The sequence below is a fragment of the Hipposideros armiger genome, unplaced genomic scaffold (assembly GCF_001890085.2).
Source record: "Hipposideros armiger isolate ML-2016 unplaced genomic scaffold, ASM189008v1 scaffold_221, whole genome shotgun sequence".
Classification (NCBI taxonomy): domain Eukaryota; kingdom Metazoa; phylum Chordata; class Mammalia; order Chiroptera; family Hipposideridae; genus Hipposideros; species Hipposideros armiger.
The window spans coordinates 340,967-359,057 of record NW_017731571.1 but is presented as its reverse complement, the minus strand read 5'-3'; the positions used below and the strand labels follow the sequence as shown (position 1 = coordinate 359,057).

The window sequence follows — 18,091 nt, the reverse complement described above, 5'->3', positions numbered from 1 at the left end:
CCCGCCGCCCAATCTCTTCCCTAATGTAACAGAGAGCTGCGCAGCCATCATCTCTGTCTCCTGGGTCCCCCACTATGAGGGATAGGGAGGGCTATTCCCCTGGGCCACTGGCTGCCACGTGCCTCACTCCTCACCCTGTCCCCAATTTGAGGGCCAGACTGTGTCTTCCTCATAGTGCCTTTCGCATCACATGACAGGTGATCAGCAACCTCCTTAGCTGACTGAGCAAAGGAAACAAAGACCTGCCCACCTGTTTATCATATTGAAAAAGATGTAATAGAGGAAAAAAATGATTTAAAAGGAAAACCTTGCCAGAAATGTAAGATATGCACCGAAGAAAGCTAGGTTAACACAAAAGAAGTATTGACACAAATAAGCAATGTTAGTACCTCAGCGCTAAACTGATTTTAAAGTAACGCCAACAGTGAAGGGGTTACTTCATTAAAATGTTTCATCAGGAATGCTGGGTTGGCCCTGGAACAGGCTTAGGGGTATGATGCATTCCAATCCTCTTAGGGGGAAACTGAGATAGACAGGTTGGAGTGACACGTCAACAGTCATCTACATGTATCATTTTAGGTGACCCACAAGACCTTCCTAAGCAGCACTATTTCATTTTTGCTGCCTAAAATGTATCATTTTGGCATACAATTTGACATTGCATAAACCAGAGATTTGGCTTGAATTTATCTTCTCTACAATTTGTAAATACAATCTTTAAATCTGGGAAAAGTAAGCACGGTTATCGCTCATTCAAAACTCAGTAGGAATGTGTTTAAACTGGGTTCTTCCAAATGTCTATGTCCAGCTGAGAGTATCAGAACTGAGGGCCCGAGAGTTTTTAGGATTGTGGTGTAGCTGGTGATTTAGGGCAATGGTTGGAAGAGAAAAAGTGGATCGAGCAGATCTGTGTGGGGTGAATGAGCCACAAGCCGGCTAATATCACTGGTGGACGAGTGAACAGCAAGGCAAAGTGCTCTGTAGTGAGAGAGAAATTCCAGGAATAAAGTGAGGAGACCAAAGATTAGCCCTCCTCTTATTGTGAAGTTGAGCGGTGTTTTGTGTAGCATGGAATTGGAGAAGGTACCTTAAGGTCTGTAGGGGGAAGAAGAAGGAACAGGCAGAGTTTGGGGACTCTGTGCCCTACTTTCTCTTCAGGTGTTCCATTTTATCTTACTTGTGTATGTTTATGTGTATATGAATTTCATAGAAATGTTAAGGTTTTGTTTGGGGGGAAAAAGGAAAAGAGTTCCACTGCAGAAAAAAACTTAAAAAAAAAAATTCACTGGCCTAGATACCATGCTTAGGGCCAGCCCTGCTGTTCTGAACGCTAACTTGGCATAAATCATGTGAGATGAGCTCTGAAATGAACACTGTCTTTGCCAGAAGAGGAAGAACCATTCTGTTCTAAAATTCATTCAGTTTCACTGAAATTTAAAGTTCTTATATAGATGTTATTAAGAGGTATCATTTTATACAATTTTAGCAAAAAGAAAAAACTAAAATTAATATTTAGTTATTAAAAACTTTTAGAGGGTTATCATGTATATTTTTTTTTCCAGAGCTGGTAAACATTACTTTGTGAAATTTTACAGTAGTATTTTTTAGGTTCCAATTTAAAAGATCTTGGATATTAGGCATACGTTTTTAAAAGAGAAATTAAGAAAGCACAGTCAAATTTGACTTATTCCTTCCAACAGATTACATGAGAGAAGGAAAACATTTCCCAAATGGGTAACAAATGACGAGACAGACTTTTAAGGTACACTTGATACCAATAGGGTGCAATGAAAGGAAGGGCAGGAGAGGCCTTGAGAATGAGGTTAAGTCAACTGGAGTTTAAGAAAAGCAATTATTGGGCCAAAAGAATCTTTCACTTAAGGTTATTTCCCAAGAAATTAGTCATTTATTTTCATCTTATGAGTTTAGTTCCAATTTAGTAGGAGCAGGGAAAGCTATTTCTTTGACATTGAAGAAGAAAAATTGTGTCTCTTCTCTCCAGCCTCGTGCTTTATTTTTTCCATATTAATCTGCTTTTGAAAGCTGAAAAGAAATCAAAATGCAATTGGGAAAATAGTTTAACTAAAGGTTTTTGTTTTTTTTCCTTTTCAATTCATTGGCTTTGTTTCTTCTGGATATCTTTCCATTTTCACCCCCAAAGGGATAAATTCGATATCCAATAAGGTATTTTAAATATTAACATGTCTTTGGTTTTGAATTCCTTCTAATAATGTGCCAGTTTCTGGAGATAAATATAAATGCAAACAATGAAACATTAAGAATTTAGACTGATTCTGATATTGAGGATACTGTGGAAATTATTACTCATCTTAATATATCCATATTTAGATGATCCTTGGCCTGGACTTATATAAACAATTTTAAAATTTTTCTTAGCTTGATCAGATTTAATTTTTACAATTTTACATCAGACTTTATAAATTCTTAGCACTTCCAAGAGCAAAGTTGCAAACCAAAACAAAATGCTTCCATAGACAATTTCTTTATATAATTAAGGTAATCGCTTTCTAATAAACAGTACATATCTTTTATTGTTTTAAAATATTTCTATGTTAAATTATCAATTATAAACCAATGTCTGATTAAGTAGGGATATTACTCACATGAACTTGCTTTCAATATTAAAAATTGAGGTTATAGGCAGAAAATACCTCAACTTCCTGTCCCACACCTACAAACCTATCTGTAGCTATGGTCAGTGCAAACAGCTTCTCTCTGGTCTTTGAGTATTACTCCTCCTGGCTAGTCCCACCCTCTGTACTCATGATCCCATTTTGTATCCTCCAGAAGCTGGAAATTCTGACATTGGCTATCTCCTCTAACACCTGCATATTCCATCTTAATCTGTCTTTTCCTACTTGCTCATTTCCTAATGCCCTATCAATTGATCACATCGAGTGTGGGATACACCACATTAGAGGAGTAGCATTCTCTGAAGATTCTCGTTGCCCCAACTGCCTCTGGCTCCTCAGCCCACTAGCATTGGCTTTTAAATTCAAAAATTCACAGATCACTTTATCAGTAATCTCTAGGATTTCCAAATGTCCAAATCCAAGGGGCTCTTCTCAGCCCTCACATTGCTGAATCTCGCCAAGGTATATTATAGTGTTGACCTCACCAGTTCCTTAAATTGTTGCCCATCCTTTGTTTCTGTGATTCCACAGCCTCCTGTTCCTATTCCTGCCTCTTTGATGATTCATCTCCTGTGCAGGCCTTACTTCTTTCTGGCCAATCCACTTTTTATATCTTTTTAAGTAACATGAGTAATGTATGTTCTCAGAAAAAATTAAAAGCTAAAGATGAACATAAGGGGAAAATATCAACTGGAGCCTGCTGAGGAAAACTCCCCTGAACCCTTTTGGGGAGCTGGAGTTTTATGCCTGGGGCACTGGAGAGCCATTGACATATTGTGAGCAGGCAAGTCAGTTGACCCCATTTGCCTTTCAGAAGTTGCTCTGATTTGAGAATAGATGGAAATGGGATGGAGAATGAGTGAGGCAGCCGTTCAGAAAGAGATAATGGTGGCTTCAACTAATGTCATAAGTTCTGGACATGGAGAGAAATAGGCGGATTCAAGACATATTTGGGAGGTAAAAACAATAGGACTTTGTGACTTTTGGGATGTGAAGAATGAGGAAGAGGGTAGAGAAGACACGTAAATTTCTAGGTTGGATGACTGGATTTAAGGATAATAGAAGCAATCCATTTGTGGAGGAAAATGAGCATTCATTTGGGACATACTGTCTTTGAACATTTTGGAGGTGACAAAGTGGAAATGTGATATAAATATCTTGAGGGTCATGTTCATGAATAATGAGAATGGATGACATTTCTCTTTGAGGGTGCATAGAGAAAAGAAAAAGGTAAGAGGGCTGAAGGACTTGCCATGATATCCCAAGCCATACCATGATGGGCCAAGACAGAGGATTCCACAAAAGACAGAATTAACATACTAAAGGGAAAATATCCAAACAAATCAGGGAAGTGCTATTTTAAAGAAGTCAAGAGAAGAGATTATTTTAAGCATGAGAGCATAACTAATGGAACAGGTGTTACTGAAAAGTAAGACAAGAACCAAAATTGCCCATTGGATTCATACCAAAGCAATTCCTGATAACCTTGAAAAACAGGTAAGAAAGTGGAGGCAGCAAGTGGAGGCCAGCCAAGAAAAGAAAGAAGAGATGATATCTGGCAGAGAAGGTAAAGGAGATTTAGGTGGTTCTTCCTTTTGTCTGTTTTGTTTCTGTTATAAGACAGCTGACTTGAGTATGTTTAAATGCTAATTGGCAAGAGCAGGAAGAGAGTGGAGGCAGTGAATATACCAGAAGGAGTGGGGAGAATGACAAAAGGAGCATCCAGAGGAGATGGGGAGGCAGGTGAATATATAGCTTCAGGCAAGGAGCTGAGTTTAGCCCGGAGGAGAGACACCTCTTGTATCAGACAGATGGCAGGGAGGAAAGGATGGGCACACTTGCGATGGAAATCCATGAGTGCGATGACAGGGAGTTGGGCGATTCCCCTTCCTGTGATTTCTACAATATTTTCCCCATCAAGTAGGGGAAAAGCACATGCTGAGAGTGAGAACACTGAAGAGGTAGATTCAGTAATTCGAGAAGAGGAGCAAAGGTTTTAAGTAGCTGCTGTGGAGAATTAAATGTGATGAGAGAGAGACACCTACATGGATTGCCGGGGGAAACTGAGAGCCAATGGAGGTGACAGATCATAAACGTTGGCATCCATCAGTTTTTGAGCATAATCCAGAAGCCTGGTTGAAGTTCAGGATTTCAATTTGTAATATTGGTATGATAGAAGAATGGTAGCGAGAAGAGAGCTAAACCCAGTGATGGAAAAGCAGTTGATATAGTAGGCCATCGAGTATAGGCCCAGAGCAGAGAGGCTATAAAGATAAGTACTTCCAGTGTTCTTGATCTCATTCTGTTCCAGAAACTGGAATTTCTTCCTTTTTAAAAAAAAATTTTTTTATTGAGCTATAATTGACATATAACAGTGTATTGGTTTCAGCTGTAGAACATAATGATTAGATGTTTATATATTGTGAAATGATCACCACACTAAGTCTAGTTAACATCCTGGCATTTCTGATAGAGGGCAATTAGAGGCAGAGACGGAACAGTTGCTGGCATTAACGAGTTCCAGGTGTAACCATGAGCATGGCTGACTAGTTAATGTGCAATAGAGGTAAAGACTGACTAAATTGAGGAGGGCAAGGTCTGAGGCTAGAGGAGAGTTTATTGTTTGGGTCAAACTGTTTTTTGCTTTTTATTTTGATAGGAGATGTAATTTTAGGTCAGATTTTTATTCACATTACAAACAAAGAAAAAGCATATTCAGTAGCCCTGCTGCTAGCTAGGGCCGCCATTCCTCTTATCATGTAGGAAATACTAGCTGATACCCGTCTCTGCTTTCTGTGCCCTTGGCAAAGTCGAATTAGGGGGGAATTCTACATCTATATATCGTCACAGTCATCTCCAGCTTCTGATCATTTGCTTCAGGTTCTATATTGTCTCGCTCTTGTAAGCATGTTGTTCCCATCTTACACAGAGCTGAACTAGACTTGGAACTTAACGCTTTTTTCTTGCTCTGCCCACTAACTTCTACCCCCATGAAAGCAACATTCAAACCAAATCAAAACAAGAACATTCTTATAAGGTCATTGTGGGAACAAAAATCAAAGGTTTGGAGTGATGGAAGGGAATATACATTGCAGCAATGCCAACAACTTTCAAGTCAAGTATTACATATGTCAGGTCTTTAAAAGCCCCATGATGTGTCTGAACTATGCTTTCATTTTCCCAGCAGATCACTTTGCTGTATTTTTTCTTCTCTGCCTTTTCTCCTTAAAAGAAGGAAATATTCTCCTAAATTCCCAAGCTGAGTGATTTAACTTTCTCCAGGCTGTACCTTCAACATCAGCTCCAGATTTTTCTGCACATCAAAAACTTGGCCTAATCATTAAATTCAGTCAAGAAATGATAGTGGCTCAGTTCACAGCAGTGGAGGTCATGAGACAAGGTCAGCTTCTGGGCACATTTTGAAGGGAGAGCCAACAGGTCTTGTTCATGGCTTAGATAAGGGCTGTGAGAGAAAGAGAGAAGTCAAGGATGCTGCAAAGGTTTGTGATCGATAACTAGAGAGGAGTTGACCTTCGCTGAGATGGGGAACCTATGGAAATGCAGGTTGTAATGGGAGAATCAGGAGTTCAGCTTTGTCCATGCAAAATCGGAGGTGCATTTTTATATCCAAGTGGGGGTGTCAAGCAGGCAGTCACATGATCTGAGTTCAGGTCAGAGCTGGAAACTTATATTTTGGAGGAGTCACAATGAAGTCTGCCTTATTCCACTCTGCTTGTTAAATGTATACAGTAGGCCCTTATTTATTTATTTATTTTAATTTTTTATTGTTAGTTATTGTTAGTTTCAGGTGTACAGAACAATGCAATAGTTATCCTTTTCACCCTCACAAACTAACAACCCTCCTCCCACCCCCGATATCATGCTTATCTATTACAATTCCATTGACTCCATTCCCACTCTCTACTCCATGTCCCGTGACTATATGTATATATAATTATAGTTGACATACAATATTATTCAACATCAGCTTCAGAAATACAGTGCGGTGGTCAGGCAGCAGGCCCTTATTTAACTTTGCTGATAGTTTTGCGACATTAAGCAAACAGATACAATGAAACCAGTTTTGCCACAGGCTAATTGATATAAACAAGAGTTGAGTTCCTATGGCATCTCATCAACATTATAACAAAATGCTGTGATGCAAGGACCTGCTGGACTTGGTCTTGTCTTGACCACATCTGAATGCAGCTCCCGAATGCGCTATTTCCTAGATCATTTTACTTTACAGAAATGTTCTTTGACCTGCTACTGAGAACCAGAGGAAAGCCAGAGTAAAACCCAAAGCAGAAAGCACAAAGCTGTCTTTCTACTTTATTTCTATAGGACCCACAGTACCCAGCCTACATGACAGCCTGCCAGAGGCCCTGACTGCTGTGAGCCCTGCCTCTCAGGGCCCACTCAGTTTTCCAGAAGGGCCACCTGGAGCCTCTCACAGAAGCTGTACCTGACAGGGACTCAGAGACAGTCCTGCCGAGCCTCCCCTCAGGGCCACTTGTCATTCCTTATACAGAGGTGCTTACCCACAGGACTCCCCAGCCACCCCTGGAAAGAAGCAACTTCTTCATGAGAGGGTCAATCATGCCCACCGATACTGGAAACATTTTGATGCTTGTCACTTGTTACTGGCATCAGGTTGAGTGTACAGGGCCTGAAGTGTGTCTTTTTTCTACTGGATTAATAATGGTTCGCAACTAGAAAGCAATTACAATTGGCCAGGCCTCGTTCCAAGAACTTTACAAATATAAACTTGAAGCCATTCCAAATGATACCAGGAGCTTCTGCCCAGGGCACAAGGAGACTTTCTGCTTCCTTTTTCTCTAATGTCGAGTCCAGAGCAGAGTCCTATAATTTCGTGATCCAGCCAGTCATCAAATCATTCTCCATTTCTAGCATTCTTTAGAAGGTTGTCAGGGCTCTCTTTATTATTATATATTGTTTCTGCCACTCAGTACTCTAGACCCAACACTCCCATCTGTGTGTGTGTCTGTGTATCTTGTGGGTCTGTGTCTGTTTGGATACAAAAGCTCTCTACTGGAAGGTTCATGAAAAGACAACATGGAAGAAAGGCCAGAGGATACACTTCCTCAAGTGTGAGCAAATATCTGCACAGAAAGAGCACTGGATGGGACAGGTAGATTCCCCTTTCAAGCATTGTGGACACGGACCTTGAATCATGCAAACATGACCGGCACTCCTGTCACCAGGAGGCAGACAGACACCACTAAAAGGCAAACTCCTTGATTCACTTCACTGACCAAACAATCAAAGGTTTTGCCCCAACCAGCAAATGTAAAATGTGCTCTGAGGCCCAAGGCTCTGGTGAGCTGTCATGTGAAATGAATCACCAAGGCTCAAAGTAAGGATGTGATAAAAACCACTGTGGAATCCCCACTGCCACAGCAGCAGAGCCCAGCCGTCGTGGACAGCCCAGCCGCCACCGTTTAGGGCAGACGCAGTCCAAGTGCATTCCTTGTTGCTGGGCTGTGCGTTTCGTCCTCCAGCCACACCTCAGGGCCTTGTAAACGGGAAAACAGCAAACGGGTTCACAGTTCAAATCAGCTCCCAGGAACGTCAGATCTTTCTGGAAAACCCACTAAGCTCACTGTGCAGGCAGATATTTTCAGAGCTCATCCGGCTCTAATTATAACTCATATTTCCAGTCTGCGTTCACCCAAACAATGTTGAGTCAAACCACAAGAAAATCTGTTATCACTCAAATTGGTACATATTTTTCATACAACTGAAATATTACATCAAGTCATTAACTGTTAGATATAAAAGTAAAAATTTAATGCAGACAGCGTTCCCCATGCTACCTTGGTCTCACCTTCCAGGGGACGTCAATCACGGGTCACAGCTGCGTACTGAGGCATGTGCCTTGAGATCAAAGCCTTTGACACTGGAGGAAGTATTCATGTCCGCCCAATCCACAAACCACGCTTTGTGCCCCTCCCATGTCCTCGTTCACGCCAGCCTTGTAAAAAGTTATGTGTTTGAATGATGTTTTAAAGTGCCCTATGCAATTAAGTTTTAAAGCAAGGGGCTAGTGTTCCTTCAGCGTATATATGAAACTCCCAATAAATTTAAAGTCCTTGGGTGCACTTGGGAGAGGAGGGGGAGGATTTAAAAAAGGAAAGTTTTTTGCAAGGAACAAACACTTCAAAAAGGTAAACCTGAGGTGTTTTTCCCCCTTATAATATTAAAAGTATGTTTATTGTTGGAAAAAAGTCTACGGATCAAAAAATATATACCAAAAAAATGTGTGCTGATTACATAATCACTTATACCCAGTATGCATCTCACTTTCCTAGGAAAAGTACTGCTTTTAAGTAATTATCACAAAGAATTACAAACCACCTTCACTCTGCACCGTGTGTTAGTGATTTGAAAACATGTGCTGCTCTTTACTTTCTCTTAGTTGCCCAGCAAATTCAGAATTCTGCTCTACGTTTCTGTTATGTGGATATTTACACTCATTTTAAAGCATTCCTCTGAGAGCTCTAGTTTGCTTGTGAAGCTCTTAGGAAAAACAAAAGCATATATTCTTTAGCCTAATTGTAAACCAAGACACATACTATGTAGTACATGTTGTACAGATGGTGGTTTGGAAAAGTAGCATGCCCTTATTCAATTTGTGAAGCAGCATTACCTACGTAGCTTGTGGGCGTATAACAAAACAATAAGTAACATTCATTGATGACAAAATTAAATCCAGAAAAACAATACATTCCAATAGCAGCATCACCAAAGAGGGTCCTGGAAGTGCCTCTCAAATATCAAGCCATTCATACCCTGAGCACACAAAAACTTCTACACTTCCAACTCTGTACCCTTGGGTGAGAATGTTCCTGGCTAGGGAAAATGGGCAGAGCATGATAAATTAACCAGTAAAGAACACATCACAGTAACTGGCACATAGCAAGCTTGGTAGCTAATAAAATCATTTCACATTGTGCAAACATTAGGTAACCTGTGGGCCTGGTGCCAATGAGTCACTTGAGGTGTGTTTAAGGAAGTAGCTCTCCCTGCCCACCACAGTTCTGTGCCCTACTTTTCTCCTTTTATCTATGTCTTTTAAATGTCCCTCTGGTGTATACATTAGGCCTTTAAAATACTGGACTGCTGGGCTCCACTGGTCAAGCTTTTAGGCTATAAACACTCACAAACCACCATATGGGACATAGAATGAAGTCTTGTGGTTAATGCAAGAAACTTAGGCAAAATTAATTTTCCAAAGAGTAGTAGTAGTCCTTTTAAGGCATTCAGGACTAGAAGTTAGGGGATAGAAAAAACGATTTACAGAGTAGAGTCATAAAAAGGGTCTTGCATGGGTTAAACATTGTGTTCCAACATCAAGCATATAAATGCACAGTAGATGCTCCCGTCAGCAACCTTGATCTAGCTTATCCAGTGTGCACAGGCTCCCTGTGAAACATCGAGATGCCAACAGCATGTCAAACTTCACGTTTATGTAGCATGAAATTATGTAACTGGCATCAAGGGTTTGGGAATAAATGCAACTGACTCTTGGAGAGCCAAACAGGGGACCACAGAACAACAACCAGGTCTGAGGGAGTATGGGCAAAATGCAGGTTCGGTTTTGGCAGACATCAAACCAAGGAACTGCTTTGCAAGGAAGTCATGCAAGGCGTCAGTGGCAACAGCTGATGCCAAGTGATGCCTGGGTTATTGGTTCCCATAGGGGCCAACCGGAGAGGAGTTGGGGTCTGGAGCAAGAGCTCACAAAGTCTAGCCTGACTGACCTCCCGGCCAAAACTTCTACTTCCTCGTTCTTCCCAAACCAGGGCTGGGCTCCAGGGAATAAATGCCAGAACCAGACTTCAGAACTGGCAAAATAATCACCATGGTAATGAACACGATTTATGGAGCACTTACTTTGTACTGAGTACTGGATTTATGTGACTCAAATGTATAACCTGTATGAAAAGCTACATCAGGGTCCAGTTATGACATGGAAATGCAGTCAGAGACACAAAAGCCTGGCAACCAAGTAGCAATTAAAAGTAATTTTAATCCTGTTTCACTCTGTCTTGAAAATAGAGAGCAAAATCATGCACTGTTAAACTTCTTTAAAGTCTTCCACCCACAGGAGGGAAGGTTTTTATAGAGAAGACCCAGAAGCACAGCATGGAAAGTATGTGATTGGCTGTAGCTTAAGTGGCTGCCCTATTTGGGAAAGCCTCGTTGGCTGTTGGTGATTGGTTGTCCTTAGGTTTCTTTTCTCCGATTCACATGCATTGGCTCTAGTTTAGATTTTGGTTTGCTTACATAGCCTACCAAGGCATTAGAGCCACCTCATCTAATGGCCTCCTTGTTTAATTATATTAACGATGCAAAACTCACAAGGCATGAGCTCCCCCAAATGGCCCTGTTTCCCTTACTTAGAAGAGGATATTTATTTTTCTTGAACCTCAGAAGACTGATTATCTCATTCCCTTTTCTTTCTCCGGAATTTTCCCCTAGTTGATGAACTTCACAACTTAGGAAATTACTCTGGATGCAGTATGAATGATTCATTACAGGGGGGCAAGAGAGGGTACAGGACAGTGGGAAGCTGTTGTAGGCTTTAAAGGGGTCGTACATGACAGTGGCAATAGAGGGAAGTGAATGACTTTGATAAGTGTACGTCGTTGAATCACAAGAATATGATAATCCTTTGGATGGAGTGCAGGGGAGCTGAGGGTGGGAGTGAGTGTGAGGAAGGGAGATTTCTGGCTTAAGCAACTAAGCGACTGTATCTATTACTGATATGGGAGAATACTGAGGGATCAGGTTTATAGAGGAAACATTTAAAATTTCATTTGTAAAATATTAAGATTGAGATAGCTATGAAACTTCCAAGTGGAGATGTCTAAGAAGCACTGGCTCTGAAGTGCTCCATTGAAAATAAGGTTCTCTTCTTTTAAGTTTCAGATGTGCAAAACAATGTAATAGATATTTACACACCTCACAAAGTGATAACCTCCCCCTCCCCCAATCTACTACCCCTCTGACATTGTATATTACTGTTACAATTCCATTGTCTCTCTTCCCTATATTCCCTATGCTGTTCTGAGGTGGAGATACAAATTCAGAAGATGGTTCCACCTGAATGATACTTGAAGTCAGGTAGTGAAATAAATGATCTAGAAAGAGAGAACAGAATGAAGACAGAAAAGAAATTTGTTCTAAGGAATGCTAACAATTTATGGTGGGGAGGAGAAAGCCATCAATGAATTGTGGGCAGATGAGGACATGGATATGGGGAATACCAGGAGGGTATAGTTTAAGAAGCACAGACAATTTCAGAAAGGAGAAAGTAGTGAATTATGTCAAATGCTGTTAAGGGGCCAAATAAGAGAAAGACTCGAAAGTGTCTATTGTTCTTTGCAACATGGAAGTTATTGGTGACCTTCAAGAGGGCTGTTTCAGTGGGAAGCTGAAGGCAGAAGCCAATCTGGAGTGACCTGAATGGAATTTAAGAATGAAGACAGTAAGTCCAGACAACTCTTTAAAGAAATGTGACTACGAAGGGAAGAAAATGAGCCAACGTGATGGGGTTTTTGTTTTGTTTCGTTTTGTTTTGTTTTGGTGGGGGTGGAATGGTTTTTTAAGATATGAAGATGTGCTTTTAAATGATGATTGAAAGGAATCAGTAGAAGGGAGAGATTAAAGATAAAGTAGGAAGAGAGAGAGTATATAGTGGTAAAATGTCCTAAGGAGAAGGAGAGTGGGGGGCGAATACAAGTGGAGTAGTAGACCTTGGATAGAAGGAGAGAGATATCATTATAACTGGAAGGAAAGAGAAAAATTCGTGCTAAGGTATAGGTAGGTTTGGTAAGAATAGTTCCTGTCTAAAGGCTTCTTGCAAGTTTGTAATGAGCACTTAAGGTTATCTGCTGAGAATGGGGGCTGTAAGGAAGAGTTTGAGATTAAAAAGAATGTAGAAGATTTGAAATAGGCACTGAAAAGAGTAAGAAAGTGACCTAATTAGAGACACACATATTTAGATTGCTGCATAGTGATGAGAATCAGTTGAGGTTGGATCACTAGTGGATTCATTTGCCTTTTTGTATACATATTGCCTCCAGGGGGTTCAGTTATTGGTGAGGGCATGGGGAGAACAGAATTGGTTCTGGTTTTAGTGGGTAGAAGTCACAGGAGGTTTAAGAAACTGAAAAAGAATGATTAAAAAGACATACTGTGGACTCTAAACTGGTTATGGAAGAAGTGAAGACTGGAGATGGTTAAAGAAAAATTCTATAGGCAATGGACTAGAGGTCATGATGAGAACAAGTAAGTTCAATGGCCAAATCACAGAAGAAACTGTGGCTAGAGTGTTTGGAGGTTGGACCGAAGAGAGGAATAAAAAGTAAGGACCACGGTATGACCCTGGAAGTGAGGAACCAAAGTGAGGTGAAGACATTGGCCATGAGGAGGTCAAGGAACTGAGTCCAGACGTCCTTCCACACCCCAATTTGATCAAGGTTTTCTCATATACAACATTCTAAATGTTTTATATTTTCCTTTCTCATTTAAATCATTGATCTACCTGGAATTGGTGTTTATGGATGAGATTACCATTTTTATTTTCTTCTATGTGGGTAACCAGCTGTCCTCGAGCCATTTGTTGAATAGTTTAGTCTCTAAATATTCTTTGAATCCATTCCTTCCACGCTATTCCTGGTTCCTGCTTTATTCAGTTCTTCTCACCTATGGCCTGAAGTATTGCAGCACCCTCAGTCTCTTCTCCCCACAGTCCATATTCTATAAGTTGCCATAAAAGTTATCTTTCTAAAATACAAATATGATCATGTCACCCTCCTGATTAAAGTGCTTAAATAACTTCTCTATTACCTACACAATAAAAGCCAAACTCCTAATCCTGATATATTTAAGCTGTTTTACAGTGTTTCCCTTTTAGTATTTCTTTGCATATTAAGTCATCCTCATTTTCTGACATTATCCACATTTTTTTCTAAAATACCAGGGTTGCCAAAAAATGTATATATATATATATATGACTTGTATTCATCTTTTGTTATCAGTATATATTGAATATTACAATTTTAATACAGTTTTATCCTTTCTTAAAATGTGTATACATTTTTAGCACCTTCTGTATATAGATGATATATGATCCAAATTAAATTTTTAAACTTTTATCAGAACTACTAATTGGAATCATAATTGATATATTTTTAAAGTTCTAATTTAGTTTTTTGGAATTTATTGGACATCTACTATGTATTAGGCACTACATGGTATTATAAGTTTCAGAGTTTACAATCTAAAGGACTGAAAGCATTAATCCAAATATATCTGAAAAAGGAAGAATTTAAGTGTAGCAACAGACATCTGAGTAAATGGCTATGAGAGTTCTGATGAGAGAGAAATGGGATTTTGTTTGATGGAAGTCAGTGGAGCCTTTACAGAAAAGTTAGCTGGGTCACAAAAGATGGTTAAAATTTAGAAAGTCAAAGAAGGGGATGGAAGGGCATTTTAGGGAGAGGCGTGGTGTCAGTCAAGGCAAGAGAAGTGGGGAAGTGTGACCGTGGTGTATGAGATGGAGCAGGAGAAAGACAAATGGCTAGAAAGGTCAACAAGCTAGAGCCCAGAAAAATCCTTTAAGGACAGGTTAATAGCCTGGGCTGTCATTTTAGCATTGGAACTCAATGAGTCTATTAAAGGGCTGATATAATTAGGTTGTGACATGATCAGCTGGATTGGGATTCAGAGAGATTCAATCTAAGAGGATGCACTCCTAGTCTAGGTGTAGTACACTGTTGGCTTGTCCTGGGAGGCGGAAAAGCCAGAAAGAGTAAAAGAGGAATTTCAAAGCAGAATCCATAGCAGTTAGATGACCAAAGAAAGAAACATGTCTAGCTCAGCCCCAGAAAATAAAAAGATAGGAAGTGTATGAGAAATACCTGCATCTGATTAAACACAACTTACACGAGTATTTGCATTTTCCCAAATGGAATTTCTTGCACTTTTTTTTTTTTGGTGACTTTTAAAAATATGTCATATCTAAAATTATTTTCATAGCTTAACTTTATGTCTTTAGAGTAACAGTTTTCTTCTTCTTTCCCTCCTCCTCCTCTGTGTGTGACAGCTTCTGCTGGATATGGTGGGGTCCCCTGATCAGGATCTCCAGGAAGCTGCAGCTGGCTGTATATCCAACATCCGCAGGCTGGCTCTCGCTACCGAAAAGGCACGATACACTTGAAATTTGAACAGACATTACAAGCTACCAAATTTTACACGACACAGAACATGTCACTCCCATGGCTAGGAAGCCAAAATTAAGAAACATTTACTAGCAAATCCTTTACCGACAAATGTCTGAATGAAAGCACACAGATGAAAAATGAGAAGGATTCTGTTCATCCAAAAATTGCATGGATCTTTTTGTTCTATTTAATGTTTTAGGAGTATGCCACGGAATGAAACGTAAAGCCAATAAATCTGTAATAATTTTCCAGGACGTTGAGAATAAATATATATGGTATATCTATGTATATTTCAGTGATGCTTTTGTATCTGTGATGATTTTAATAAAAGATAGGGCCTTCCTTGTGTGCAATTTCATGCTGAATGGAGGTCTTTAGAATTCACTTTCTGTTAAACCTATCTAACGGTCCTGTCATTATGGTTTCATCTGTTTGATCACTTGCAACCCACGGGTGAGTTCTGAGGAGATGTGCTGATTTCAGAAACTGTTAGAATTTAGAGTTAAGCAGCTGGACCTGAGAGATCATCCCAAGGTCATTCCCACTTTCTCCTAATTACTATCAAACCTCTGAGAAGATAATGCATAACTGTCACGGAACCAGGTCGTGCAGATCACAAAAACATAAGCAATGTGCGAGTTTTTTACTTTTGGACTTACCAAGCATAAAAATGATATGTTTTATTTCCCTCTCAGGATTCACCAATGCTTTTATTGAAAGAACGAACTTATGCTGATGTCAGGATAATATTACTGCACATAAAATTGCTTTGAATTTCAGAACTTGTTTTCAGCACACAAAGTACTTTTTAAAAAGTGACTACAAAGGATTAATAGCGTTTTATCAGGTTATAGAAACATTAGAAGCCACTTAAAAGAACCACATATGTAACCTCAGTGTGCTGAAATGTTTGGGAACTAACTGTCCAAGCATCTAATACTAGCCTGGAAAATAGTTTTGTATGCATCAGCTCCGTAAATCCCACAATCTCCGTTAAGTCTTTAAAGCGCAGACAAGGAGATTTTATGGAAAAATATTAAGTTCTGTGTATGTTTGTCATAATTTGGAGAAGATAGTAAACTTAATTGAATTAAGTGTAAATAATTTGTATGAAATGAAAAGCCTGTACAGGATGAAATCACCAGTGATAGATTCTCTAATAAAAAGATAAGGCATTTCTGAGAATTTTAAGGTTCTGTAAAACATCAATTCATCTTCACTGCTTTTTAAAGGAGGTTATACAAGGGAATACTAGGGACAAGGAAATGATATTAATGTTACAAACTGAATTTAAATAATAGTGTAAATCCTGTCACTTTCAACAGTAAACATTTCTAATGTTAAAGTCACATTAAAAATGCTGCTAGAAATCATGGGTTTTGACAGCCATTAGAAAATGATTAAGTGTATTATTATTCTATTATTATTACTAAAGGGAGCTTTCACCATTATCTTAAGATTTTAAAATATTCTTGGAATTAGTGGATCCTGGGAATGAAAGGATGCAATAGGCAAAACCAGCAGTGGCACAAAAGAACTGGGTGAATGGTGGAGAAAGAAAGTTGTTCCCTTACAATGTTCTTGATGGAAGAAAGTGTGGGGCTTCCATTTGTATAATTAATAAATGAATAAAATAAAAGCAACAGTGCCAATTAAAAAACTAAACCTTTGGAAACAGGTAAAGGGAATTACCATGGAAATTGTCTTGTGTATTTCTTAAGAAAAATTTTTTTAATTCTTAAACATCAGAAATGTAGTACCTTTAGAGTAAACAAATGAGAAGCTGAATTTAAATGTCAATTTTTGGCTTTTTTTTTTTTTTCTGAAATGGCCTAACAGAAAACTCTGATCTCACTAGAAAAATGTCAAAGGCAGTGAAAGCACCCATAGCTATCAGAGAACAAAGGTATGGATGATTGCACCATTTCTTTGCTACTGCATGCTGTGAAAGCACTCACTTTTTTTCATTAGTTTTTGTGTAAGATTTTTCTGTGTGTTATATTGATTTTCTGCTATTCAAAGCTGGCAACATTAATCCTTTATCAATTTTCAGTGACAGGGTTCATTTTAAGGTTTTATTCTTCCCCAGGACACCCTGGGAATCCGATACACTCGCTGTGATAGCTGGCTGTTTCAGTTTGAAAGGAGTGTAAAGTGGAAGGAATTTTAAATAGATATTCTTTGATCTTCCACTCTCTTTCGTTTGCAAGGTTTCCTTTTAGAAATCCTTGCCATGATCATTCTGCCATTCCTAGTCAATGTTCTTTTGCTACTCTCAGGATGACTTGAGCTAAAAATAACTTGTTTCTTTTTTAAAAGTTTGCTAGGTTATGAAAGTGAATGGAAGGTTAGATTTCTTAGGGGATAGCATTGCAAATCTTGTTACTTTGATATATTTTGGTGTTACCACTCTGCATCTTTAAGTTATTTGTATGGAATTGAGACATGATGATTCAAAATATTTGGAAAATTTATTTCCATTTAGGAAAATGAGAATCTTAAATGTTGACAAACAGACAAACTAAGAGTTCTGAGTAAATACTTTCTTTTCCTTTGCCTAATGGGATTAGGTTAAAAAGATAAAAGAAAATTTTGCAGTGGAAATAATTGAACATGTTTAATCTCTTTCCATGGAAGACTTGAACATTAAATAGGCTATGTCCATTCCTATAATTCAGTGAAAACAATAAGGAAACCCACTTATTTAAGAGCCTCAATGCCTCAAATGTCCCCTCAAACCCTAGGTTCCTCTTGTGCATACATGTAGAAAGTGGAATTGTCTTTCTCAATGCAAATGGAGTAGAAAGGGAACCAGTTTATATAATGCTGCTAAATGCAGTCACTGTGTAAGGTGTGATCAAACAATACGGTGAATGTTTAAATTTAAAAAAAAAGTATTACAGTAAAAAACACATTGCCATTAATCCCCCTCAAAATACTCCCTCTCAATTTGAACACACTTATCCCATCGTTCTTGTTACTTTCTGAAGCAGTCCTGGAAGTCTTCTTTCGTGAGTGTCTTTAGTTGTGCTGTCATGGCTGCCTCGATGTCCTGAATCATTTTGACTTTGGGGAAGGGCCAGAAGTCGCACGGTGCCAGATCCAATGAATAAGGTGGATGAGGACACACCGTAATGTTTTTATTTGACAGAAATTGCCATAAAAGAAGTGATGTGTGACACG

At 39.1% G+C, this 18,091-nt stretch overlaps 1 protein-coding gene across 1 annotated transcript in view; it reads left to right on the top strand.

The window, feature by feature from the left end:
- The window catches only part of ODAD2 (outer dynein arm docking complex subunit 2), a 161,473-nt gene extending 143,692 nt beyond the window's left edge, over positions 1–17,781 (top strand). Inside the window, exon 18 of the mRNA XM_019654386.1 lies at positions 14,791–17,781. Coding sequence (XP_019509931.1) covers positions 14,791–14,904 — 114 coding nt within the window. The 3' untranslated portion in view covers positions 14,905–17,781. The remainder of the gene's footprint in view (positions 1–14,790) is intronic.
- The last annotated feature ends 310 nt before the right edge of the window (positions 17,782–18,091 follow it).